This window comes from Salmo trutta, chromosome 22 (assembly GCF_901001165.1).
Source record: "Salmo trutta chromosome 22, fSalTru1.1, whole genome shotgun sequence".
Lineage (NCBI taxonomy): Eukaryota > Metazoa > Chordata > Actinopteri > Salmoniformes > Salmonidae > Salmo > Salmo trutta.
The window spans coordinates 26,889,161-26,915,448 of NC_042978.1; the positions used below are offsets into that span (position 1 = coordinate 26,889,161).

Below are 26,288 nucleotides of genomic sequence, written 5' to 3' on the forward strand. Positions count from 1 at the left end.
GTCTAGAGGATAACAGAATCTGATAAGACTAATAGAAACCTTCCCCAGAGCAAAGACCACTCTGTTCCTAAAACCACCCACGTCCCTCTTCCCTCCGTTCTCTCCTCTGTCTTTCTCTCCCTCCTTCTCCTGTATCTCTGCTATTCCTGGTCGTCTGAATGGGACCCAGTGAAAGACCTTTTTACTGAGTCTTTATTTACTTCTTTCTTTTCAACTCTCTCTCTCTCTCTCTCAATTCAAAGGGGCTTTATTATATTAATATTATAAATGAACAGTTAACAAAAATATTAAGATTTCAAGTGTTATATTCTCAGCTAAGTGTTTTAGCAGTGTGCAAGAAGATAAACAGATAAGTATTGGTGGTATTTACAATGTTGTTTGTGCTCCACTGCTTTTCTCATTACAACAGGCCACAAATCTTGCTGCTGTGAAATCTTGCTGCTGTGATTGCACATTGTGGTATTTCGCCTAACAGATATGGGAGTTTATCAATGTTGGATTTAAAAAAAAATCTGTGTGGGTCTGTGTGATCTCTAATGTGGCCTTACATTTGGCCGGAGGTTAGGAAGTGCAGCTCAGTTTCCACCTCATTTTGTGGACAGTGGGCACATACAGTATCCTGTCTTCATTTGAGAGCCAGGTCTGCCTATGGCGGCCTCTCTCAATAACAAGGCTATGCTCCCTGAGTCTGTACATAGTCAAGAATTTCCTTCATTTTGGGTCAGTCACAGTGGTCAAGTATTCTGCCACTGTGTACTCTCTGTTTAGCACCAGATAGCATTCCAATTTGCTGGTTGATCCTTTCCAGTGTCTCAAATAGTTATCTTTTTGCTTTCTCATAATTTGGTTGGGTCTAATTGTGTTGCTGGCCTGGGGCTATGTGTGGTCTGTTTGTGTTTGTGAACAGAGCCCTGGCATCTACTGGGCAGAGAGATGGGGAGGGGAGAGAGAGAGCGAAAGAATTCAGCAAGGACAGAGAGCCTTTTATAAACAGGCAGTCAAGGCAGAGAGGAGAGGGTCCGACATCTGAGGGGGTCCGCTGCCCCCCCCCCCCACCCTCACCCCTTCTGTTTTCTGTCACACTCTTGAGCTTCCCTGCTCTTTGAATGGTTTAGGCCAGTTAGTGGAGGACAGTCTGTGTGTGTGTGTGTGTGTGTGTGTGTGTGTGTGTGTGTGTGTGTGTGTGTGTGTGTGTGTGTGTGTGTGTGTGTGTGTGTGTGTGTGTTTCCCACATGTGTTAAATCCATGACCTCCTTTCACTCCTTTTGATTAGCAAGTAAATCCCACCTCCCACCAAGGACCAGGCCAGTATGAAGAGAGAGAGAGAGATAGAGGGAGGTGGTTCTGGTCCTTCAAATGGGCTTGGCTGTTCATCATACAGATCACTGGAAGTCTCACAGAGTGTGTATTGACAGTAAACTCAACAGTACATTAAAATAACTATGTACAAGTGTCAGAGAGACCCGTTTCAAGTCTCTCTCTCCAGCTCCAGCCATGGTTGGTGTGTGTTTGTGCAGGTGTCTGCAGTGAACTCCCTGTCTACCGCCCTGGACCATTCAGATGGGAGAGGGAGAGAAAGAAGGAGAAGGACGGAAAGAGAGAGCTGAGTGAGAGAGAAATTTGATGTAACAGAGTGGAGGAGAGGGAGAGAAAGAGGAAGAAGAGGGATAGAGATATAATTGCACATTTTGTTCATTTTATTATCTATTTCATTTGCTTTGGCAGTGTAAACATATGTTTCCCATGCCAGTAAAGCCCTTTGAATTGAGTAGAGTGGTTTCTGATTGATCACAGGACATCTGAGATGTGAGATAGCAAATGTTATGTCTGAGTGTTTGAGAGGTCTGAGCAATAGTCTCAAGCCACTGCCCCCCCCCCCACCTCCAACACACACACCTTTTTATTAGAAAAATGTTCCAGAGCGTTAAAAGCTTGAAAACTTTGCCATGTTATTGTTATTTTCCACAGGTTTTACAACCCTTCAGGACTGACTGTAAGCCTCCAGCTTCAGTTAACAGGCCAGTGGTTCTACTGCTTTGATTTGGAGATATGGAATTATTTTCCCTGGCACTGGTGTGTGTGTGTGTGTGTGTGTGTGTGTGTGTGTGTGTGTGTGTGTGTGTGTGTGTGTGTGTGTGTGTGTGTGTGTGTGTGTGTGTGTGTGTGTGTGTGTGTGTGTGTGTGTGTGTGTGTGATGTGTGACATGGTAACGAGCCAGAACAGACTGACAGACTGAAACATACACACAACGCACGCGCGCAAACTCACACACATACACTATAACCGACAGAGTAGACTGCAACTCTACGTTTTCTAAATGAGCTAACTGTACTACAAGTTTAGTAGCACTCCTCTCCACTCCTCCTAATGGGATTAGTTCAATCCAAACACTGTAAATAGAATCAGCAGGAGGTTGTTGACAATGTAAACAAGGGGTTTAATGCCCTGATAACCACTATTAACCACACACGCCGTTTACCATGCCCAGGTAGACTGGGCTTCTCTCCACAGGTCACAGGTGAGTTAACTGTGTGTGTTGAGTGCTCATATGCGTGTCTGAAAGTTGTCCTAGGTGTGTGTTGACCTGTGAATGTATGCATGTGTTCAGTCATGCTGCCCAGCCTTGCAATCCACCGCACCTCAGTGCATCCGTACCAGCGTGGATTCTACTGCAGCGACGTCAGTCTGCGTTACTCCTACAAGAGCTCCACCATCCCCTCCTCTGTACTCACTGGTGTGGGGCTCACTCTGCCCAGTATGGCCGTAAGTCAGACCTACCATGAAGCTCTCTGCTTGGAGTAGGCTGGGAGGAGAGAGGGGGTAAGCCTGGAGGTCTAGAGGTCTGCATGGTCAACTGAGTCAGACAGAGTGACCATATTAGATGAAAGATTAAAACAGTGGGTTAGGGTTGGAGTTAACTGGGTGGTGATTCTGTGACTATCTCTGACCGTCACTCTTCTACACTCAGACAACCATGTTGGACCAACCTCCGTTTCTCTCTCCTCCTATGCTATCCCATGTTCCCGTGGTGAAACCCGCACGCCCCCTCCCTCAATCTCCTGTTTGTGTCCAAGTCACTGACCTACTGTCTTTGTCTCTTCCCCTCCCTCTCTCTCCCTCCCCTCTCTCTTCCACTCTCTCCCCCTCTCTCTCTTCCAATCTCTCCCCCTCCCTCTCTCTCTTCCATGCTCTCTCCCTCTCTCTCTCCCTTCTCTCTATCACTCTTCCTCCCTCCCCCTCTCTCCCTTTGACCCCACTCTCTCTCTATCTATCTCTCCCTGTGCAGCTGGCCTGCCCTTCCTGATAATAGAGACTAGCACCATACAGCCGTACCAGAGAGGTTTTTACTGTTCTGATGAGTCCATCCGGTACCCATATAAAAATGGAGACACTATCAGCGATGCTGTGCTCTGTGCTGCTGGCATTCTTATTGCCATCCTCTCTGTAAGTCTACCTCTGAGTATCTCTTCTAGTCCCTCACTTCATACTCATCCTTTCCTGTCTACCTCTGAGTATCTCTTCTAGTCCCTCACTTCATACTCATCCCTTCCTGTCTACCTCTCTGAGTATCTCTTCTAGTCCCTCACTTCATACTCATCCCTTCCTGTCTACCTCTCTGAGTATCTCTTCTAGTCCCTCACTTCATACTCATCCCTTCCTGTCTACCTCTCTGAGTATCTCTTCTAATCCCTCACTTCATACTCATCCCTTCCTGTCTACCTCTGAGTATCTCTTCTAGTCCCTCACTTCATACTCATCCCTTCCTGTCTACCTCTCTGAGTATCTCTTCTAGTCCCTCACTTCATACTCATCCTTTCCTGTCTACCTCTGAGTATCTCTTCTAGTCCCTCACTTCATACTCATCCCTTCCTGTCTACCTCTCTGAGTATCTCTTCTAGTCCCTCACTTCATACTCATCCCTTCCTGTCTACCTCTCTGAGTATCTCTTCTAGTCCCTCACTTCATACTCATCCTTTCCTGTCTACCTCTGAGTATCTCTTCTAATCCCTCACTTCATACTCTATACTCATCCCTTCCTGTCTCTGTTTGTGTGTGTGTGATTTTCATATGTTGTCTGCTCTGTGTGAAGTCATTTTCCATCGCCATAACAGCATTGACTCGCTCCACACTGAATATAGACCAATTTCCATTCTTCTGATGATCAAGGGAGGGTGTGTGTACGTGTGTGCGTTTGTGTGTGTGTGTGTATGTGAACCACACACCTGGTTTGAGCTGTTGATGCGATACATTACATTACCATGCCCCCTGTTGCCTGTTGCCTGCCCTCTAGGCTTGGTGCCCCAGTGCCCTTTCCCACCACACACACACACACACACACACACACACACACACACACACACACACACACACACACACACACACACACACACACACACACACACACACACACACACACACACACACACACACACACACACCAGACACGCCCCAAGTGCTAGCCCCCTCTACTATATGAGACCCCAGGCTGTGCTCTGCTGGAGTCTATCCTGATGGTGGTACAATCTAGCTACCAGCTCAGCACTTCTGCTTTTTCAAACCAGGAGTATATGTGTGTGGGTGTGTGTGTGTGTGTGTGTGTTCTCACAGCTCATGGTGTGGGCAAATTGGAGTGTTTTACACATCTGTATATCATTAGTGGTGTCTTCTGTGATTCTGGCACAGTCCCACTCTGACAGACACACACACACACACACACACACACACACACTCTCTCTCTCTCCTCCCCTTCTCTCCCTGACAGACTCTGTCTACACTATGGGATGAGATAGGCAGTGTGGAGGGAGATGGAGACAGAAAAGATATAGGTATATATGGAGAATGTTAGAGGTGCAGTATATCTCTAGCAGGCTGAGAGGAGGGCAAGTCAATATCTGAGGAGCAATATAGTGAGAGAGGAGAGGCAGAGAGAGGAGAGGGTGGGTGGGCGTTACATAGAGGGCTGTGTGTGGGCATTCAGAGTTCCAGGGGGTCCGCAATGAGATGGCGTACCACCGTGTCTCTTGGGAGGCTGTACCCCACCCCGCCCCCTGCTAGAAAGGTTCAGCTCTAGTGTTACAACATCACTGCAGGACTCTGAGACAGTGTTAACCCACTAAGCTAAGGCCAGAACTCTAGTGTTACAACATCACTGCAGGACTCTGAGACAGTGTTAACCCACTAAGCTAAGGCCAGAACTCTAGTGTTACAACATCACTGCAGGACTCTGAGACAGTGTTAACCCACTAAGCTAAGGCCAGAACTCTAGTGTTAAAACATCACTGCAGGACTCTGAGACAGTGTTAACCCACTAAGCTAAGGCCAGAACTCTAGTGTTAAAACATCACCGCAGGACTCTGAGACAGTGTTAACCCACTACGCTAAGACCAGAACTCTAGTGTTAAAACATCACTGTAGGACTCTGAGACAGTGTTAACCCACTAAGCTAAGGCCAGAACTCTAGTGTTAAAACATCACCGCAGGACTCTGAGACAGTGTTAACCCACTACGCTAAGACCAGAACTCTAGTGTTAAAACATCACTGTAGGACTCTGAGACAGTGTTAACCCACTAAGCTAAGGCCAGAACTCTAGTGTTTGTCACGCCCTGACCATAGAGAGTCTTTTATTCTCTATGTTGGTTAGGTTGGGGTGTGACTAGGGTGGGTAATCTAGGTTGTTCTATTTCTATGTTGGCCTGGTATGGTTCCCAATCAGAGGCAGCTGTTTATTGTTGTCTCTGATTGGGGATCATATTTAGGCAGCCATTTCCCCACTGTGTTTTGTGGGATCTTGTTTTGTTTATGTGTAGTTGCCTGTGAGCACTCCATAGCTTCATGTGTTCGTTTATAGTTTTTTTTTAGAGTTTCACTTAATAAACATGTGGAACGCTACGTACGCTGCGCCTTGGTCCAGTTCTTATGACGATCGTGACAGTGTTACAACATCACTGCAGGACTCTGAGACAATGTTAATCGCCTAACACTAACACCTAACACTAGTTCCTTATTCTGAAAATCACTCTGCTCTCGGTAGTTATAATGCACTAGCTACTACGGCAAACCATGCTCGATCAGCTGAGCAAACTTGTTCCAGCCTAGTGCAAGCCATACGGTAGCTAGTTTGTCTGCTTGTTGTTTGTGAGTTATCAGACAGATCGGTGCCAGATCAGTGCATACGGCCGTTGCGCTACATGACGTGTGACAATGTTAACCCAGAGCCATAGATAGAATCTCTGTTATCTCTCTGTCTTTGTTAGAGGTGTCATCTGTCCATCTCATCCCCTCCTCCATCCTTCCATCAGCTCCTCTGTCATACCGCATCATTAAAGACATCATATCAGTGGTGCCCCAGGGAACGGCAGGCCATGCTCAATGTGTCCATCTCTCCATTATTCATTCATCATCCTCAATGACTTTCTCTCCATCTTTTCTTCATCCTCCATGTTTTATCCCTGTCTTCACTTAATCAACATGTGCATGCTTAGTTACACATTGTCACTGTGTGTGTGTGTGCATGTGTTTGACCTAACTGCATGATAGTTGATAATATCACTCATCAGAACCCGATCAAGAGTTTGTTTGTAATGTTCAATTCCTTTCACCTCTTCATCTCAAATCCTCCTCTCCTCTCCTCTCCTCTCCTCTCCTCTCCTCTCCTCCTCTCTACAGATTGTTATAGGAGAGTGTTACAGGATTCACCATCTGAGGGAGGGATCTAGGTCTTTCATTGGGAACCCTTATGTCTCATCTCTCTACAAACAGGTGAGTACTAGTAGAGGTCTGGGTGGGTAGAGACTGGACAATAAATTATACATTTCAAGAATATTCTTGTTTTAATATGAAGGTTATATGGTACTAATGGTTGTAATGCATCTCTAGGTTGGAGTGTTTATATTTGGCTGTGCCATTAGTCAGTCGTTCACAGACATCGCCAAGGTGTCAGTGGGCAGGATGAGACCGCACTTCCTGGACGTGTGTAACCCTGACTGGTCAGCCATCAACTGTTCCCTCGGATACATCACCTCATACACCTGTAATGGCCCTGAGAGCAAAGTACAGGAAGCCAGGTCAGTACACATACCAAAACACGTATGCATGCACACAAACACGTGCACAGAGGCACGCACACACATACAGACACGCACACACCACACACACACACACAAACACACACACACACACACACACACACACACACACACACACACACACATACACACACACACAAACAACTCATGTTTGCGTTTTTGTTTTACCAGGAAATCATTCTTCTCAGGACATGCCTCCTTCTCCATGTTTACTATGCTCTACCTGGCTGTGAGTAACACACATACATACACACACACATACATTAGACACGCACACTGTGGTACACAGAAACAGTGGAGTGGTGCAGATGACAGAGGGCATCATGGGAAGTCGGTGTAGCCCTTTACACTCATATCTGTATACGGGTTGAAAATGGCAGATTTTGGCACTGACTTAATTGGAACACAGTGGCTGTATAGTAAAACATGACGTCAGACCTCAGGTTCTGCGCTTCACAGCTCTGTATGGGTTTGACTGGCTGTTCTGAACTTTAGCACTGGACGCGACAAGAAGTTTCCTCTATTCCTCTAGCATATTGGGCAGCTATAGCACATTGTGTTGTTGTCTGAGTGAGGGAAATGCTGTAAGTTAAGAGGACTCAATGTATTTGTAAAGATGAGACAATGATTATAATAAATACCGCTTAGAGTCCAAATGTGCCCTTCACATTTCCATGTCATAAAACAAATTTCATATCAATGTTTATGATCACTATGTTTGATGTTCAGTTATGACATGGTTTCATTCCCTGGGTTGTTCTGAACAGAATGAGCCTATGTTTGTCAACTGTGAAGAAAATTTGTCACGGCAGAAACACCTGAATTCACTCATGACTCCTTTCTATTCGCCACAAAATTACGATCTGTTTCCCTGAATTGTCTTGTGAAAGCCTAACACTGTAATATTGTATTTTATAACTTAGCTAGTCATGTTAGCAATAGAGCAAGCTTTGAAATGATGCCCTCCTGTCACGCTCTGACCTAGGAGAGCTGTGTTTTCTCTGTTTAGCTAGGCCAGGGTGTAATAGGTGGGTGGGCATTCTATGTTTTGTGTTCTATGTTTTGGCCGGGTATGGTTTCCAATCAGAGGCAGGTGTTTATAGTTGTCTCTGATTGGAAGCCATATTTAGGCAGCCTGTTTTTCCTTTGTTTTTTTGTGGGTAGTTGCTTTCTGTTTTGTTGTAAGTACCTGACGGAACTGTCGGCTGTCATTTTTGTTTATTTGTAAAGTGTTCATTTTTGGCCATTAAAATACAAGATGAACATATTCCACGCTGCACCTTGGTCTACTCATTTTGACGCCTGTGACAGAACTACCCACCACAAGAAGACCAAGCAGCGTGCACTCTCCAGGAGGAGGAGCGGGACCAAGCAGTATGGCTCAGAGGAGTGGACCTGGGAGGAGATCCTAGATGGGGCAGGACCCTGGACAATGCCTGGGGAGTATCGCCGTCCGCAGTGGGAGATAGAGGCAGCGAAGGCGGAACGACGATACTGGGAGGAACAGCTAGGCAAGCAACAGGAGGCCGAGTTGTGCCCCCCCAAAATGTTTTGGGGGGGCACATGGGTAGATTGGCTAAGGCGAGGTTAAGACCTGAGCCAACTCCCCGTGCTTACCGTGGGGAGCGAGTGACCGAGCAAGCACCGTGTTATGCGGTGATATGCACTGTGTCGCCAGTGCGTACTCCCAGCCCGGTGCTAGAGTTGGCCGGCAGCCAGGGAGAAGTGCACCGGTTCAACGTATCTGGCCTCCAGTGCGTCTCTTCGGCCCAGGTTATCCTACACCTGCTCTACGCACGGTACCCCTCATTCACCAGCACAGCCCAGTTCGTCCTGTACCAGCGCTCCGCCCTTTCCGGGCTATAGTCAACATCGAGCCAGGACGGGTTGTGCCAGCCCTAAGCGCCAGACCTCCAGTGTGTCTCCAAGGCCCAGTGTACCCTGTGCCTGCTCCGCGCACTCTCCCTCCAGTGCGCCACCATAGCCCAGTACGTCCTGTGCCTGCTCCGCGCACTCTTCCTCCAGTACGCCTCCATAGCCCAGTATGGCCGGTGCCTGCTTTGAGCACACGGTCCTCAGTGCATCTCCCCAGTCTGGTGAGACCGGTTCCAGCTCCCCGTAGGAAGCCTCCAGTGATAATCAATGGTCCGAAGCCTCCAGTAATAATCCATGGCACGAAGCCAATAGTGATGATCCATGGCCCGGAGCCTGTAGTGATAATCCATGGCACGAAGCCTCCAGTGATGATCCATGGCCCAGAGCCTGTATGGATGATCCATGGCACAAAGCCTCCAGTGATGATCCATGGCCCGGAGCCTGTAGGGATGATCCATGGCACGAAGCCTCCAGTGATGATCCATGGCCCGGAGCCTGTAGGGATGATCAATGGCACAAAGCCTCCAGTGATAATCCATGGCCCGGAGCCTCCAGTGATGATCCATGGCACAAAGCCTCCAGTGATGATCCATGGCGCGGAACCAGTAGTGATGATCCATGGCTCGGAGCCTGCAGCGAAGGTCTCCAGTCCGGAACCTACAGAGACTCTCCTCAGCCTGGAGCCTCCAGCGACGCTCCTCAGCCCGGAGCCGCCAGCGACGCTCCCCTGTCCGGAGCCTCCAGCAACACTCCTCAGTCCAGAGCCTCCAGCGACGGTCTGCAGCCCCGAGTCTTCAGCAACGGTCTGCAGCCCCGAGTCTTCAGCAACGGTCTGCAGCCCCGAGTCTTCAGCGGCGGTCTGCAGTTCAGAGCCTCCGGCATTGATCCACGGTCTGGTTCCTCCGGCGACACAGAAGCGGGGGAATCAGCGGGCGGTGTGGGGGCTACGCCCCGAACCAGAGCTGCCGCCAATTATAGATGCCCACCCGGACCCTCCCCAATAGGTTCAGGTTTGCGGCCGGGAGTCCGCACCTTTCGGGGGGGGGGGGGGGGGGGGGGGGGGGGGGGGGGTACTGTCACGCTCTGACCTAGGAGAGCTGTGTTTTCTCTGTTTAGCTAGGCCAGGGTGTGATAGGTGGGTGGGCATTCTATGTTTTGTGTTCTATGTTTTGGCCGGGTATGGTTTCCAATCAGAGGCAGGTGTTTATTGTTGTCTCTGATTGGAAGCCATACTTAGGCAGCCTGTTTTTCCTTTGTTTTTTTGTTGGTAGTTGCTTTCTGTTTTGTTGTAAGTACCTGATGGAACTGTCGGCTGTCATTTTTGTTTATTTGTAAAGTGTTCATTTTTGGGCATTAAAATACAAGATGAACATATTCCACGCTGCACCTTGGTCTACTCATTTTGACACCTGTGACACCTCCTGACCCAGCAATTTATAATGGACCGTTTGTGTATTGTTTAAACAACAACAGTAATTGTGTGATGCAGGGATGCAGGGCTGTGTTCCAACCAAAACAACTACAAGTGTGCTTGTTCTAGTTCCTCAACGGAACAGCTAGGAGAGCAAAAAATAATTAAAAAAGCACCTTATAATTGAAGAGTCATAAAAGTGCATAGAAATTGATTAGGAACTGTGTACACTTTGGAGAGGTGTGTGACCACAATATTCTTGTCATCTTACTGAATGTATGAAGAGTTTTTTTCAGATTTCGTTATCAACAAATGCAGCAAAAAGTACAGTAGATGTAAAATTGCTACCATGGTTATGCATTTCATATTCCTTCTGTAAAAAAACAAAAAACATATCAATTTAGCCCTATCCATGTAGGCCAATTCCCACCAGTGTAAAGGGTTAATGAGCTTCAGGATTCATCTGCCTGATGAAAAAGATCTTTGTTCCCCTCTATCCCCTCATCATCCCGACTCCCCCACTAACCCCTCCTCCTTCCCTCCCTCCTTCCTGCTCATAGTTTAATCAGACATTCTGAAGAGTTCTTTTCTTTCCTCCTCTCCCTAGAGGGATGGATGGATGTACTCCACCTGTTTTCCTCTTAACAGCTGAACACACTTCCTCTGTCCTTCTCTCTCTCCTTCTCTCTCCTCTCTTTCTCTCTCTCTCCCTATCTCCACCTGTTGTGGTCTATTGGTCTGTCTTCGTACCCCAGCAGGCCTCCACACTTCCAACACACTAATTACATACACTGAACCTCCAGCCCCCCCTCTCTTTCTTTGTCTCTACCTCCCCTCTTTATCCCCCCATCTCCTCTTCCACTCTATTAAGTCTGCAGATATTTCCACAACTATGCTCAGTGTTTTGGGCTTGGATAGGCTGAGCTTGGCTGAGCTGGGTTGTCAAGCTTTTGGGTGTGTACTGTTGGCCTATGCTTCCTGGAGTATTGTGCGGTATTTTGTGGTGAGTACTGGGTATTTCCCTGCCTCTCTCTGACAGCCTCTGTTAGAATGGTGAGAGGGAGTCTAAAAGAGAGGAGGGATGGAAGAAGAGAGGTGTGCCTCCAGACCGCAGGCTTGACATTCAAACCACAAACACGTTTTCTGGGAGGTGGATCTAGTGGTGAAGTCACAGAGAGAGCAAGAAGAGAGCGAAGAAGAGAGCGAGGAGATAAGAGCCAACTTTCCTAGGGAATAATAACTGACCAGGCAGTTTGTACAGTATTCACACAGACAGTGACACACACATTCACACAAACAGCGACACACACATCAGCACACACCCCAGGGATCCTTTTTTTTTATAATTGAGGGTTAGTAAACAACAATATTACAGACATTCTGTTGTGGTGTGGAATGATGGCAGGACATCTCTTTATCTCTCTCTATTTCCTAGTTGTGTTTTCTATCTGTCCCAGAGTGATTAAGTGAGTCAGTGAGTCAGAGAAAGCAGTCTCTCTTCTTGAGTAGAATTCTTCTGTAAGAAACCACTAAACTGTGGCTTCATGTCTTCTCAGTCAGTCATGGAGTTCAGAAAAAATCTTTAGTGGTTTTTTTATAGTAGTTTTTCTCAGGGCAGAAACACAATAGTCTTCTGATGAGTGTTAGTGAGACATTCCTCAGTCTGTGGTAAGAACATTTCTCTCGTGCAGTGCTACTGGCTGTAGTGTGAGTAAGACCAGGACTGGCACTACAGCCAGCAGCTCTCCAGGACCAGGACTGGAACTACAGCCAGTAGCTCTCCAGGACCAGGACTGGAACTACAGCCAGCAGCTCTCCAGGACCAGGACTGGAACTACAGCCAGAGCTCCCCAGGACCAGGACTGGAACTACAGCCAGCAGCTCTCCAGGACCAGGACTGGAACTACAGCCAGTACCTCTCCAGGACCAGGACTGGAACTACAGCCAGTACCTCTCCAGGACCAGGACTGGAACTACAGCCAGCAGCTCTCCAGGACCAGGACTGGAACTACAGCCAGTACCTCTCCAGGACCAGGACTGGAACTACAGCCAGTACCTCTTCAGGACCAGGACTGGAACTACAGCCAGCAGCTCTATAGGACCAGGACTGGAACTACAGCCAGCAGCTCTCCAGGACCAGGACTGGAACAACAGCCAGTAGCTCTATAGGACCAGGACTGGAACTACAGCCAGTAGCTCTATAGGACCAGGACTGGAACAACAGCCAGGAGCTCTATAGGACCAGGACTGGAACTACAGCCAGTAACTCTATAGGACCAGGACTGGAACTACAGCCAGTAGCTCTATAGGACCAGGACTAGAACTATAGCCAGTAGCTCTATAGGACCAGGACTGGAACTACAGCCAGTAGCTCTATAGGACCAGGACTGGAACTACAGCCAGTAGCTCTATAGGACCAGGACTAGAACAACAGCCAGTAGCTCTATAGGACCAGGACTGGAACTACAGCCAGTAGCTCCATAGGACCAGGACTGGAACTACAGCCAGTAGCTCTATAGGACCAGGACTGGAACTACAGCCAGTAGCTCTATAGGACCAGGACTGGAACTACAGCCAGTAGCTCTATAGGACCAGGACTGGAACTACAGCCAGTAGCTCTATAGGACCAGGACTGGAACTACAGCCAGTAGCTCTATAGGACCAGGACTGGAATAACAGCCAGCACCTCAATAGGACCAGGACTGGAACTACAGCCAGCAGCTCTCCAGGACCAGAACTACAGCCAGGAGCTCTATAGGACCAGGACTGGAACTACAGCCAGGAGCTCTATAGGACCAGGACTAGAACAACAGCCAGTAGCTCTATAGGACCAGGACTGGAACTACAGCCAGGAGCTCTATAGGACCAGGACTGGAACTACAGCCAGTAGCTCTATAGGACCAGGACTGGAACTACAGCCAGGAGCTCTATAGGACCAGGACTGGAACTACAGCCAGTAGCTCCATAGGACCAGGACTGGAACTACAGCCAGGAGCTCTATAGGACCAGGACTGGAACTACAGCCAGTAGCTCTATACCTTTTCCCTCCTTCACCTTACCCTCCCCCCGAACTATAAACATCCCTGAGAGAAAGAGAAAGAGTGTGGGAGAGATGGGAGAGAGGGATGGGAGGGTACCTTCCTCTCCTTCCTCGAGGACAACAATGATGATGAGCTTGTCTTCCAGGAAGAGCCAGTCAGCCTACTCCATACCTTCGCTGGGAATTTTACAGCCTTATGGGGAGGAGGGGGGTTTGACTGGGCTATTGTTAGGTCAGCTAATTAGGACTTGGTGAGAGTGGAACTTGGTGAGAGTAGAATTAAAAAACAAACCCGATTAGAATTAAAAAACAAGCCAGATTTTGATAAACTCCCATATCTACTGGGTGAAATACCACAGTGTGCCTTCACAGCAGCAAGATTTGTGACCTGTTGCCACAAGAAAAGGTCAACCAGTGAAGAACAACCACCATTGTAAATATAACCCATATTTATGCTTATTTATTTTCCCTTTTGTACTTTAACCATTTGTACATCATTACAACACTGTATATATACATAATATGACATTTGTAATGTCTTTATTCTTTTGGAACTTCTGTGAGTGTAATGTTTACTGTTCATTTTTTATTGTTTATTTCACTTTTGTATATTATCTACCTCACTTGCTTTGGCAATGTTAACATATGTTTCCCATGCCAATAAAGCCCCTTGAATTGAATTGAATTGAGTGGAGAGGTGAGAGAGGGGGTGAGGAAGGGAGTGAGAGAGACCTTGCCGGAGACTGCCCCACCCAGTCTCTGGCCATATGAAGCAGGAAGTACAGGTCTAAGTCTGAGGGGAGATGAAGAAACACAGGAAGTCCAAGGGTCCAGGCCTGAACTCACTTTGTGTGTGTGTGTGTGTGTACGCGCGCATGTGTGTGTGATTGAGAATGGCCTTGGCCGTTTGCATTCCTGTTTTGGTTGTGCTTTGGTGTAAAATATAACCCAGCTAAGCTGACTGAGTCAGAGGGCACATCCGCTTGTCTGCTGTCTATTCTAATGGGGGGAGAGAGTTCACTCTGAACGGGTGTTGAACATGGACCGGAGTGCGTGTGCGTGTCTGTTGGGTTTAGTCAGTGGTCATGGGGTTTTTTACAGCTGAAGGGGGAACATTTATCAGAACCACAGTCTGGTTTGTGTGATCGGGACAAGAATAATACACACAGAATAATACACACTCACACATTTATAGGTGTTTGTAACATGGAGCGAGAAGGGGAAGGGGAGAAGAGAAGAGAGGGGAGGAGAGAAGTGGAGAAGGGAAGAGATGAGAGTAGAGGAGAAGAGATGAGAGTAGAGGAGAAGAGAGAAGATGAGAGTAGAGTAGAGGATAAGAGATGAGAGTAGAGGAGAAGAGATGAGTGTAGAGGGGAAGAGAGAAGATGAGAGTAGAGTAGAGGAGATGAGAGTAGAGGAGAAGAGATGAGTGTAGAGGGGAAGAGAGAAGATGAGAGTAGAGTAGAGGATAAGAGATGAGAGTAGAGGATAAGAGATGAGAGTAGAGGAGAAGAGATGAGTGTAGAGGGGAAGAGAGAAGATGAGAGTAGAGTAGAGGATACGAGATGAGAGTAGAGGAGAAGAGATGAGTGTAGAGGGGAAGAGAGAAGATGAGAGTAGAGTAGAGGATAAGTCATGAGAGTAGAGGAGAAGAGATGAGTGTAGAGGAGAAGAGATGAGTGTAGAGGGGAAGAGAGAAGATGAGAGTAGAGTAGAGGAGATGAGAGTAGAGGAGAAGAGATGAGTGTAGAGGGGAAGAGAGAAGATGAGAGTAGAGTAGAGGAGAAGAGATGAGAGTAGAGGAGAAGAGATGGGAGGAGAAGAGAAGAGAGGGGAGGAGAAGGGAAGAGAGTAGAGGAGAAGAGATGAGAGTAGAGGAGAAGAGATGGGAGGAGAAGAGAAGAGAGGGGAGGAGTAGGGAAGAGAGTAGAGGAGAAGAGAGGAGAAAACACAGTCCCTGTCATCTGTCATACTACTTCCTAAAGACACTCATCTCAGTAATATACCACAACATAGTTCACACTTATTCACTTTTACAAAATAATTTCTCCTGATTGTATACAGATATACATATCGGCTTCAGATGTTTACTATAAATCTGTCTGTGTGAGATCAAACGCCTACTGCTCAATGTCTTTCTGTGGTCATGCATTAAAATAATAATCCCTTTTTCTCTCTCAACCTCTTTCCATCCCTCCATCAGTTTTATCTCCAGTCCAGGTTCACCTGGCGAGGTGCCCGTTTGCTCCGCCCCCTCCTCCAGTTCACGCTGCTGATGATGGCATTCTACACCGGCCTATCACGCATCTCCGACCACAAGCACCACCCCACAGACGTACTGGCCGGCTTTGTACAGGGCGCCCTGGTGGCCTACTGCATAGTGAGTACACACACACACACACACGTACGCACACACACACACACACACACACACACAGACACACACACACACACACTGAGTGTACAAAACATTAAGAACACCTTCCTAATATTGAGTTGCAACCCTCCCCCCTTTTGCCCTCAGAACAGCTTTAATTTGTCGGGGCATGGACTTTACAAGGTCTCGAAAGCGTTTCAAAGGGATGCTGGCCCATGTTGACTCCAATGCTTCCCACAGTGTCAAGTTGGCTAGATGTCCTTTGGGTGGTAAACCATTCTTGATACACACGAGAAACTGTTGAGAGTTAAAAACCAAGCAGTATTGCAGTTCTATATATATATATATATATATATATATATATATATATATATATATATATATATATATATACAGTGCCTTCGGAAAGTGTTCTGACCCCTTGACTTTTTTCACATTTTGTTACGTTACAGCCTTATTCTAAAATTGATTAATTAAATAAAAATCATCATCAATCTACACACAATACCACATAATGACAAAACGACAACAGGTTTTTAGATGTTTTTGCTAATTTATTAAAAATAAAAAACAGAAATACCTTATTTACATAAATATTCAGACCCTTTGCTATGAGGCTCGATATTGAGCTCAGGGGCATCATCCTGAGATGTTTCTACAACTTGATTGGAGTCCCCCTGAAGTAAATTCAATTGATTGGACATGATTTGGAAAGGCACACACCTGTCTATATAAGATCCCACAGTTGACAGTGCATGTCAGAGTAAAAACAAAGCCATGAGTTCAAAGGAATTGTCCGTAGAGCTCCGAGACAGGATTGTGTTGAAGCACAGATCTGGGGAAGGGTACCAAAACATTTCTGCAGCATTGAAGGTCCCCAAGAACACAGTGGCCTCCATCATTCTTACATGGAAGAAGTTTGGAACCACCAAGACTCTTCCTAGATTTGGCTGCCCAGCCAAACTGAGCAATCGGGAGAGAAGGACCTTGGTCAGGGAGGTGACCAAGATCCCAATGGTCACTCTGACAGAGATCCAGAGTTCCTCTGGAGATGGGAGAACCTTCCAGAAGGACAACCATCTCTGCAGCACTCAACCAATTGGAGCCACTCCTCAGTAAAAGGCACATGACGGCCCGCTTGGAGTTTGCCAAAAAGGCACCTAGACTCTCAGACCATGAGAAACAAGATTCTCTGGTCTGATGAAACCAAGATTGAATTATTTGGCCTGAATGCCAAGCGTTAAGTCTGGAGGAAACCTGGCACCATCCCTATGGTGAAGCATGGTGGTGGCAGCATCATGCTGTGTGGATGTTTTTCAGTGGCAGGGACTGGGAGACTAGTCAGGATCGAGGCAAAGATGAACGAGGGCAAAGTACAGAGAGATTCTTGATGAAAACCTGCTCCAGAGCGCTCAGGACCTCAGACTGGGGCGAGGTTCATCTTCCAACAGGACGACAACCCTAAGCACACGGCCAAGACAACGCAGGAGTGGCTTTGGGACAAGTCTCTGAATATCCTTGAGTGGCCCAGCCAGAGCCCGGATTTGAACCCAATCGAACATCTCTGGAGAGACCTGAAAATAGCTGTGCAGCAACCCTCCCCATCCAACTTGACAGAGCAAGAGAGGATCTTCAGAGAAGAATGGGAGAAACTCCCCAAAATACAGGTTGGCCAACTTGTAGTGTCATACCCAAGAAGACTCAAAACTGCAATTGCTGCCAAAGGTGCTTCAACAAAGTACCTAGGGTCTGAATAATGTGATATTTCTGTTTTAATTTTTAATAAATTAGCAAACATTTCTAAAACTTTGTAATTATAGGGTATTGTGTGTAGCTTGCTGAGGGAAAAAAACAATTTAATACATTTTCAAATAAGGCTGTAAGCTAAGAAAATGTGACTCACCACCTGGTTTCGGTCTTATGTAGCAAAATTTGAAATTTCGTTTTTTACATTGGATAAAAGTAGAGACTCAGAGCTACAAAATGGTATATCATACACTGCATTTTTGAGTAACAAAGGGAAAGTAATTCTGCTTTGAAAGTTGATAAACTTGTAAACTCACTTTTGTGAAAATGGCCTTTGAATGTTTTGGTATCTATTGAAGAGCTCTTCTTTGTCTACACCCATTCAGCATCGTTCACACCTTCTTAAGCTTTAGCCCCACCCATCTCGTTTTGGCTCTCTGAGCGTTCAGAGCGCACAGTTGACGCTCTGGCTAATGTTTTGTTTACCTCTGGATTACATGAAAACAGCCTTACCAGCTCTGCTGGCAACAATTTCATTACACTTTTTTGCTGACATTTACTGACACCAGCCATATTCAATGGGTGTTGTACACTTTATCTTAATACAATGAACCTAACTAGGTAAACAACGTATTAGATCACACATGTCACGTTAGCTAACGAGCCAGCCAGCTAACGTTAGCTAGTTAAACAACAATGAACATAGTGTCAAATCATGTCATTACTACCCTGCATGAATCTGCTGGGAGCTAACCAACCAGGTTCAATGTTAGCTAGCTAACATTAGGCTCTAACTTGCAAAGCAAACGGTTCTGGGATACAAGTAATAACGTCATACACGTAACGTTAGCTAGGGAGCCAGCCAGCTAACGTTAGATAGCTAGCTAACAGTACACTTTAGCTTGACTGAAACCACTTTCCGTCAAAATGAGAAACGTGTAAGATCTGAAAATGTAGCTAGCTAACGTTAGACTATCTTACCTGTATACATCAACATGCATGATGGATGAGTCTCCCTGTCATGGATGCCATGCCATGGTTGCCCTTAGTTGGAAGATGTAATTTGTAAACAGGTGTTTTCTCCATCTATTTAGCTATCATACTCTAATACCACTGATTTCAAAACTCGATCCTCCAGAAAGTGGAGATCAACACTTCTGCAGCTCCACTACACAATAATAATCCAAATAACTTCACAGATCTTCATTGTAAAGGGTTTAAACACTGTTTTCCATGATTGTTCAATGAACCATAAACAATTAATGAACATGCATCTGTGGAACGGTCACTAAGACACTAACAGCTTACAGACGGTAGGCAATTAAGGTCACAGTTATGAAAACGTAGGACACTAAAGAGGCCTTTCTACTGACTCTGAAAACACCAAAAGAAAGATGCCCTGGGTCCCTGCTCATCTGCGTGAACATGCCTTAGGCATGCTGCAAGGAGGCATGAGGACTGCAGATGTGGCCAGGGCAATAAATTGCAATATCCGTACTGTGAGACGCCTAAGACAGCGCAACAGGGAGACAGGACAGACAGCTGATCGTTCTGGCAGTGGCGGACCACGTGTAACAACACCTGCACAGGATCGGTACATCCGAACATCACACCTGCGGGACAGGTACAGGATGGCAACAACAACTGCCCGAGTTACACCAGGAACGCACAATCCCTCCATCAGTGCTCAGACTGTCCGCAATAGGCTGAGAGAGGCTGGACTGAGAGCTTGTAGGCCTGTTGTAAGGCAGGTCCTCACCAGACATCACCGGCAACAACGTCGCCGATGGGCACAAACACACCGTCGCTGGATTAGAAACGACTGGCAAAAAGTGCTCATCACTGACGAGTCGCGGTTTTGTCTCACCTTGGGTGATGGTCGGATTCGCGTTTATCGTCGAAGGAATGAGCGTTACACCGAGGCCTGTACTCTGAAGTGGGATCGATTTGGAGGTGGAGAGTCCGTCATGGTCTGGGCCGGTGTGTCACAGCATCATCGGACTGATCTTGTTGTCATTGCAGGCAATCTCAAAGCTGTGCGTTACAGGGAAGACATCCTCGCTCATGTGGTACCCTTCCTGCAGGCTCATCCTGACATGACCCTCCAGCATGACAATGCCACCAGCCATACTGCTCGTTCTGTGTGTGATTTCCTGCAAGACAGGAATGTCAGTGTTCTGTCACGGCCAGCGAAGAACCCGGATCTCAATCCCATTGAGCACGTCTGGAACCTGTTGGATCGGAGGGTGAGGGCTAGGGCCATTCCCCCCAAAAATGTCCGGGAACTTGCAGGTGCCTTGGTGGAAGAGTGGGGTAACATCTCACAGCAAGAACTGGCAAATCTGGTGCAGTCCATGAGGAGGAGATGCACTGCAGTACTTAATGCAGCTGGTGGCCACACCAGATACTGACTGTTACTTTTGATTTTGACCCCCCCTTTGTTCAGGGACACATTATTCAATTTCTGTTAGTCACATGTCTGTGGAACTTGTTCAGTTTATGTCTCAGTTGTTAAATCTTGTTATGTTCATCCAAATATTTACACATGTTAAGTTTGCTGAAAATAAACGCAGTTGACAGTGAGAAGACGTTTCTTTTTTTGTTGAGTTTATATGGATGAGCAATGACAGAGCGGCATAGGCAAGATGCAATAGATGGTATAAAATGCAGTATATACATGTGAGATGGGTAATGCAAGATATGTTAACATTATTAAAGTGCCATTATTAAAGTGACTAGTGATCCATTTATTAAAGTGGCCAATGATTTCAAGTCTGTATGTAAGCAGCAGCCTCTCTGTGTTAGTGATGGCTGTTTAACAGTCTGAGGGCCTTGAGATAGAAGCTGTTTTTCAGTCTTTCTGTCCCAGCTTTGATGCATCTGTACTGACCTCGCCTTCTGGATGATAGCGAGGTGAACATGCAGTGGCTTGGGTGGTTGTTGTCCTTGATGATCTTTTTGGCCTTCCTGTGACATCGGGTGCTGTAGGTGTCCTGGAGGGCAGGTAGTTTGTGTGGGGCGCTGTGTTCTCTGTACACCAGTAGCCACAGGTCGAGCCGTGCCTGTTAGGTTTAGGCACACTCACCTACTTCCTGCCATATCACGATGTAATGTCCTGTCTGACTCAGTGTATTCATGAGTCACATTGTGTGACAGAGGACTCTAAATATGATGGCAATCTCTGTAGGGAAAATACATACCTGTCCCAGGCTGTACTCAGTGATGGAGGGATCTGATGAAGGGAGGACTTCCCTGAGACAGTATCCCCACTTTAAATGTTCCACTGGCATGTTTCCAGTAGGGCCACATTAAGGAGCGCACAGTCCTCCCTCCCCTGGTGTCTGTTGCTGAGTCTGCATTTCTTACACAATATGCTGGGAGGTGGTGTGTTTGTGTGTGTGCGTGCTTGTGTGTGAGTGTGTGCACAGGAAGCCTCGTGCTGAGATGAGGCCTCAGCCAGCCAGGGGTCAGGGGTTAGAGGTCAGCAGGTGGACAAGGCTTGCTGTGATTGGATGCCTACGTCCTTGTGAGAACAGCGGTTTGGAATGCTGCCCAGATCTTTAACTGTAGTGGTCAGAAATACTGTATGATAGCATTCACCACTCTGCTCACAACACTCCTACACACACACTGCATATATGAATTCACATTTGTATGCATGAACTTACTCACGCACACATACAGACACACACACACAGACACACACAGGGCCTGTTGTTCTAGTGATCTTTATGTTTTATTGAGCTGACAGGGTCTATTATGGGTCTCCCTATAATGATGTCATGACTCAGTCAAAGGTCATTAGTAAAGGTCGTTAAAGGTCATGCTCTGACAGCAGGCTGTCTGGAATCTGTCCCATGACCTCTATATCTGTCCCCATCAGCTCAGCCTGTTTGGATGTCAAATCAAATCAAATGTATTTATATAGCCCTTCTTAGATCAGCTTATATCTCAAAGTGCTGTACAGAAACCCAGCCTAAAACCCAAACAGCAAGCAATGCAGGTGTAGAGAAGGAAGGGGGAGAGAAGGAGAGAAGGAGGGGGCAAGAGGGAGAGGAGAGAGGGGAAGAATTAGAGAGAGAATGGGAGGGGAAGAGACTATGCTGTTGTTAAAAGCCTTTTCCATAGGCCCACTTCCTGCCCAACCTGTCCGCTTTCCTGTTTGGCCAATGACGTCATCAGGAGTCCCATATCTCTTCCTTCCCTCTCGGGAGACTCAGGAGGAGGCAGAGGGTGGAGTGAGAGGGGAGGGAGCAGAGGGCTGAAGAGAGAGGAGAGAGCGATGACCTCAGGAAGAGGCTGGCATTCGGTTTCTCTTCCTCCCTCTGCCTCTCAAGTCCCACGCTAGTGTACAGTGAGCTCACTACCTGAGGGGGAGACAGGGGGAGACAGTGGGAGGAAGAGGTTGGAAAGAGGGCTGAGGAAAGGGGTGAGTAAAGGAGACCCATCTTAAGCCTGGCTCCCTTTGTTCTAGTCCTAATAATAATGATGATGATGGTGATGATGAGGTAGGGCTGTCACTGTGAGCCATAGTCAGTAATTTCCTCTGGTCAAATTACTCACTCTAGCTGCTTATTATGTGTAGGTATAGTACTTTAACATTTCTCTCTCCCCCACCCAGGTGTTCTATGTATCTGACCTGTTCAAGCCGCAGGAGAAGCCTGCCTCGCCCCCTCCCTCCCCCATCAAGAAGGAGCTCCTCCCCCCTGCTGACATCATCGAGCGGAACAACCACCACAACATGGTGTGAGACAGGCCCCTTCCCCTGACCGAGGAGCCTATCACAGCGCTTCTCACCGCCCATTGGACAGTAGAATGTAGCGACCAGAGAGACTATGGTCGCATCTCAAATCACACTCTGCTCCTTATATAGTGCACTACTTATCACACCCGCTGGTGCAAAGTTGTGCACTACTTAGGGAGTAGTGCTTTATTTGAGTCCTGCCCTGCAGAAACCACTATCCAGACTCTTTACTACTATTGTTATTACTACTATTCTGATTTGAGCCCAAGTTAGAGCAAAAAGAAAAGAATCAAAAGCTAAAAGACAAGAAGTTACAGACAGACAGACAGACAGACAGACAGACAGACAGACAGACAGACAGACAGACAGACAGACAGACAGACAGACAGACAGACAGACAGACAGACAGACAGAGAGACAGACAGACAGACAGACGTGCAGAGCTGTTGAAACGGAACACAATGTATCCACACAAAGGGAAAAAAATAAAATAAATAAATGAATGAATGAAGGAGAAAAAGACAGACATATTAGCTGTCTCTGTCTGAGGCCTTGACATAGGATAACAACTTCCTTAGTAATAGGAACTATATTACTGCAATATTACTAGCACATGACACATCTAGTATATGAGTAACAATATAGAGTAGAATAACTTACAGCACTATAATCCAGTTCACTGTCGATTATCACCACTCATCACCGGATGGACCAGCTATAAGAACGCTTGTTGATGCTTACGTAGAAGGTTGAAGTTAACCTGTAACTAGTTAACTTGTCCAATGCCAGCTACTGACTACTACAACAGAAGGAAGAGACCTGGAGAGGAACCAGACACATTTAAGGACTCTTGGAATATTAGTCCAAATGAAGACAAAAAAAGATCCTTATAAAAATCTAATGAAATCCACCTCTAGCTTCTAACTCCAGGTATAGAAATGTAGACTAGTCTAGTTGTCAGCTCAACAAGCCTCTTATAACTGCCCCTTTGAGTAGCCTAACCTGAGATGATGTTTTCTGAAAGAGGGGGGTGAGATGAAGAAGGGTTTCATGAACGATGGAGGGTAAAGGAGGGATATTGATTAGTATTAGTTTGGGGGAGGTGGGGAAGAATGGAGGGAGGGGGAGGTAAATATCTCTCAGCCACCTGTCACTCGGTCTGGGGGTGTGGCTGTGCCATGCTGCCATCTGATTAGCTGCATAGGTGGAGGTGTGGTCTGTTGCCATGGACGTAGGGTTGATTGACAGCTAAGCTGTCACATTATTATGGGATAGGGGCTCTTTCCGCTGGCAGGGAGGGGCTCTGGCCCACCCAATCACTCATTGGCAGTATGTGTCCTGTGTGTCACTGTGTTTTGTGTGTGTGATGTGTGAGGGTTTGCATGTCTTGTGTATTTGTGAGTGTGATTATGTCTGTGTCTGTGTGTGTTTTAATTAATCCTCCTGGTAGTGTGTATAGCATGAACCCCCCTCACACACACCACTGTCTGTGCCAAGAGTGTGTACCACTATGTTTGCGTACGTGTGTGTCAGAGAGGGCCAGGGATGGAGGGCTGAGACCCTGTCCAGAGAATATTAGAAAACTGTGGATTGAATATTTTTATTTTCCGCTATGATAGATCTTTAACATGTTCAGTGCTAGTCCAGTGATGTAATTAACAAACCTATCCCCATCAGCCATTTTATTTTACAGCTCAGTTTACAGCTCAAGTGGCCCACTATTGCCTATAGCAGGGTTTCCCAAACTCGGTCCTGGGCCCCCCACCCGGGTGCACGTTCTGGTTTTTGCTCTAGCACTACACAGCTGATTCAAATAACCAACTCATCATCTAGCTTTGATTTATTTGAATCAGCTGTGTAGTGCTAGAGCTAGAGTTTGGGAAACCCTGCCCTGTAGAATGCTCTTCTTGCTAAAATAAGTGCACTAGATACGGAATAGGGTGCCATTTTGGACAGAACCTAAGACATCTTCTCAGCATCACCACTTTCTAATCACGTTTAGTCCGTCCTATCATTTAAGAAAACCCTTTTCATTTTATAAATATATAAATAATGTATAGTTCACTAAAATTAACTGTGTAAGATATAATTTCTTATGTTTAGCTATTGTCCACTATGAAACCACAACCTGTGTTATCTACCAAGTGCTGCTTAAAAAGCATTGATTGACAGATTTTTGTATTTAGTTAACTAAAATATTGTAGATTTGTGATAGTATGTTTTTTAATACACATTGAAAACAAACACACCTACAAGTTTCTTAAAATTCACTATCAGTATTTTTGTATTGTCTCATTTTGTATAAAATAAATATTAGCAAAAAAAATGTCCTGCTAAATGTACTTAGCTCTACTAGATGTGGTTCTAAATAAAAAGGCCATTATGAACACACCTGTGTGGAGTCCTGTCTTGACTCTATGGTTTTACAGTATATTGATGATCTGTAGTGTTAGTTTCATGTCTCAACTGGGTCTCAGGAAAATAGGCTAACATATAAGGTAATAGGGTAACACAGTGTTGTTCATGACAACTCCATAACAGTGTCTAAAGAGCATCTTTAAGTGTCATAACACGTTTCAAAACTTGACCAGAATGTTATAAAAGGTCAACTGGAGCAACTTAAAAAGTATATTTGCCTGTCATGACCTATATATTTCTTAACATTATGACATAGTGTGGTAAGATATTGACAACACTGTTATGGATGTGTCATGATTGAACAACACTAAGTGACGTGTTACCGAAAGTAGTACAGTATTCCATGCACATCTAACTTGGCACAGGAGCTGGACTCAAGTGAAGAACCTCCCATTTTCAAAGACAGTGTTTATACTTTTCTTGAAGGGAAAATGTCTTAGTACAGACACCACCATCAGTTTCACTCAGACACAGACACCCTGGCAAACAGGCCTCAAGTACAGTAATTGTAAGTATTTAGGTCATATGGATGTTTAGGTCATATGGGTGTAACTTGCACTCACACATACACAGTGAACTCGACAGGGCTCAGAGGAGTTGACATCACACTTTGGCAGAGCATGTGTGTTTGGGAAGACGGCAGCATGTGTGACTGAGTCAGTAACAGGCGATGTCATTTTCTCTGCAGTAAAGTCTGTTTTCAGCTGAGGAGAGAGTTCTCTGAAGACAACTGAAAATAACTAAATAGATGTGCTATTAGAACCCAGGTTCTGAGATGAAAGTGTGGTGTTAGAACCCAGGTTGTGAGAGGACAGTGTGGTGTTAGAACCCAGGTTCTGAGAGGACAGTGCGGTATTAGAACCCAGGTTCTGAGAGGACAGTGTGGTGTTAGAACCCAGGTTCCGAGAGGACAGTGCGGCGTTAGAAACCAGGTTCTGAGAGGACAGTGCGGTATTAGAACCCAGGTTCTGAGAGGACAGAGCGGTGTTAGAACCCAGGTTCTGAGAGGACAGTGTGGTATTAGAACCCAGGTTCTGAGAGGACAGTGTGGTATTAGAACCCAGGTTCTGAGAGGACAGTGTGGTATTAGAACCCAGGTTCTGAGAGGACAGTGTGGTATTAGAACCCAGGTTCTGAGAGGACATTGTACCATAACCTTCCACCACTCACCTGCATCCATCTAACATGGTTTTTTTCAGACCAGACAGAAGACAACGCCAGTCTAAACACATCTAATCTACCAGCTCTCACAGTCTCACATCAGAATTAGACGTTCATCCACGTTTCTCAAACGTCAAATTTCGAGGTTGTTCCAAACGTCAATTTCAAAGTGAAGTTTAAGCATTAAGTCTGAATTTTTAAGGTTAGGGTTAAGTTCAGGCATTAAGTCCCAATTCTTAAGGTTAGGCATTAATGCTGAATGAATAAAGTAATGGTTAAGGTTTGGGATAGCTGTAAAACAAAAATAACAAAAACAACTGTCTAACGCTGGATTCTAACTTGCAACCTTTGGAATCATAGGCAGATGATGATTAAAAGGCAGATTCTCAGAGGCAGATGATGATTAAAAGGCAGATTCTCAGAGGCAGAT

The 26,288-nt window shown here is 46.2% G+C and overlaps 1 protein-coding gene across 2 annotated transcripts in view; it reads left to right on the plus strand.

The window, feature by feature from the left end:
* Nucleotides 1-24,670, plus strand: part of LOC115158482 (phospholipid phosphatase 3) — a 27,342-nt gene extending 2,672 nt beyond the window's left edge. The window contains exons 2-7 of one of the 2 annotated variants that reach the window (XM_029707479.1): nt 2,609-2,763; nt 6,668-6,760; nt 6,878-7,065; nt 7,258-7,315; nt 15,616-15,792; nt 22,157-22,536. In XM_029707479.1, the coding sequence (XP_029563339.1) occupies nt 2,609-2,763; nt 6,668-6,760; nt 6,878-7,065; nt 7,258-7,315; nt 15,616-15,792; nt 22,157-22,285 (800 nt within the window). In that variant the 3' untranslated portion in view covers nt 22,286-22,536. Of the gene's footprint in view, nt 1-2,608; nt 2,764-3,286; nt 3,445-6,667; nt 6,761-6,877; nt 7,066-7,257; nt 7,316-15,615; nt 15,793-22,156 lie in introns of both variants that reach the window. The other variant, XM_029707477.1, reaches the window with a different exon arrangement.
* The last annotated feature ends 1,618 nt before the right edge of the window (nt 24,671-26,288 follow it).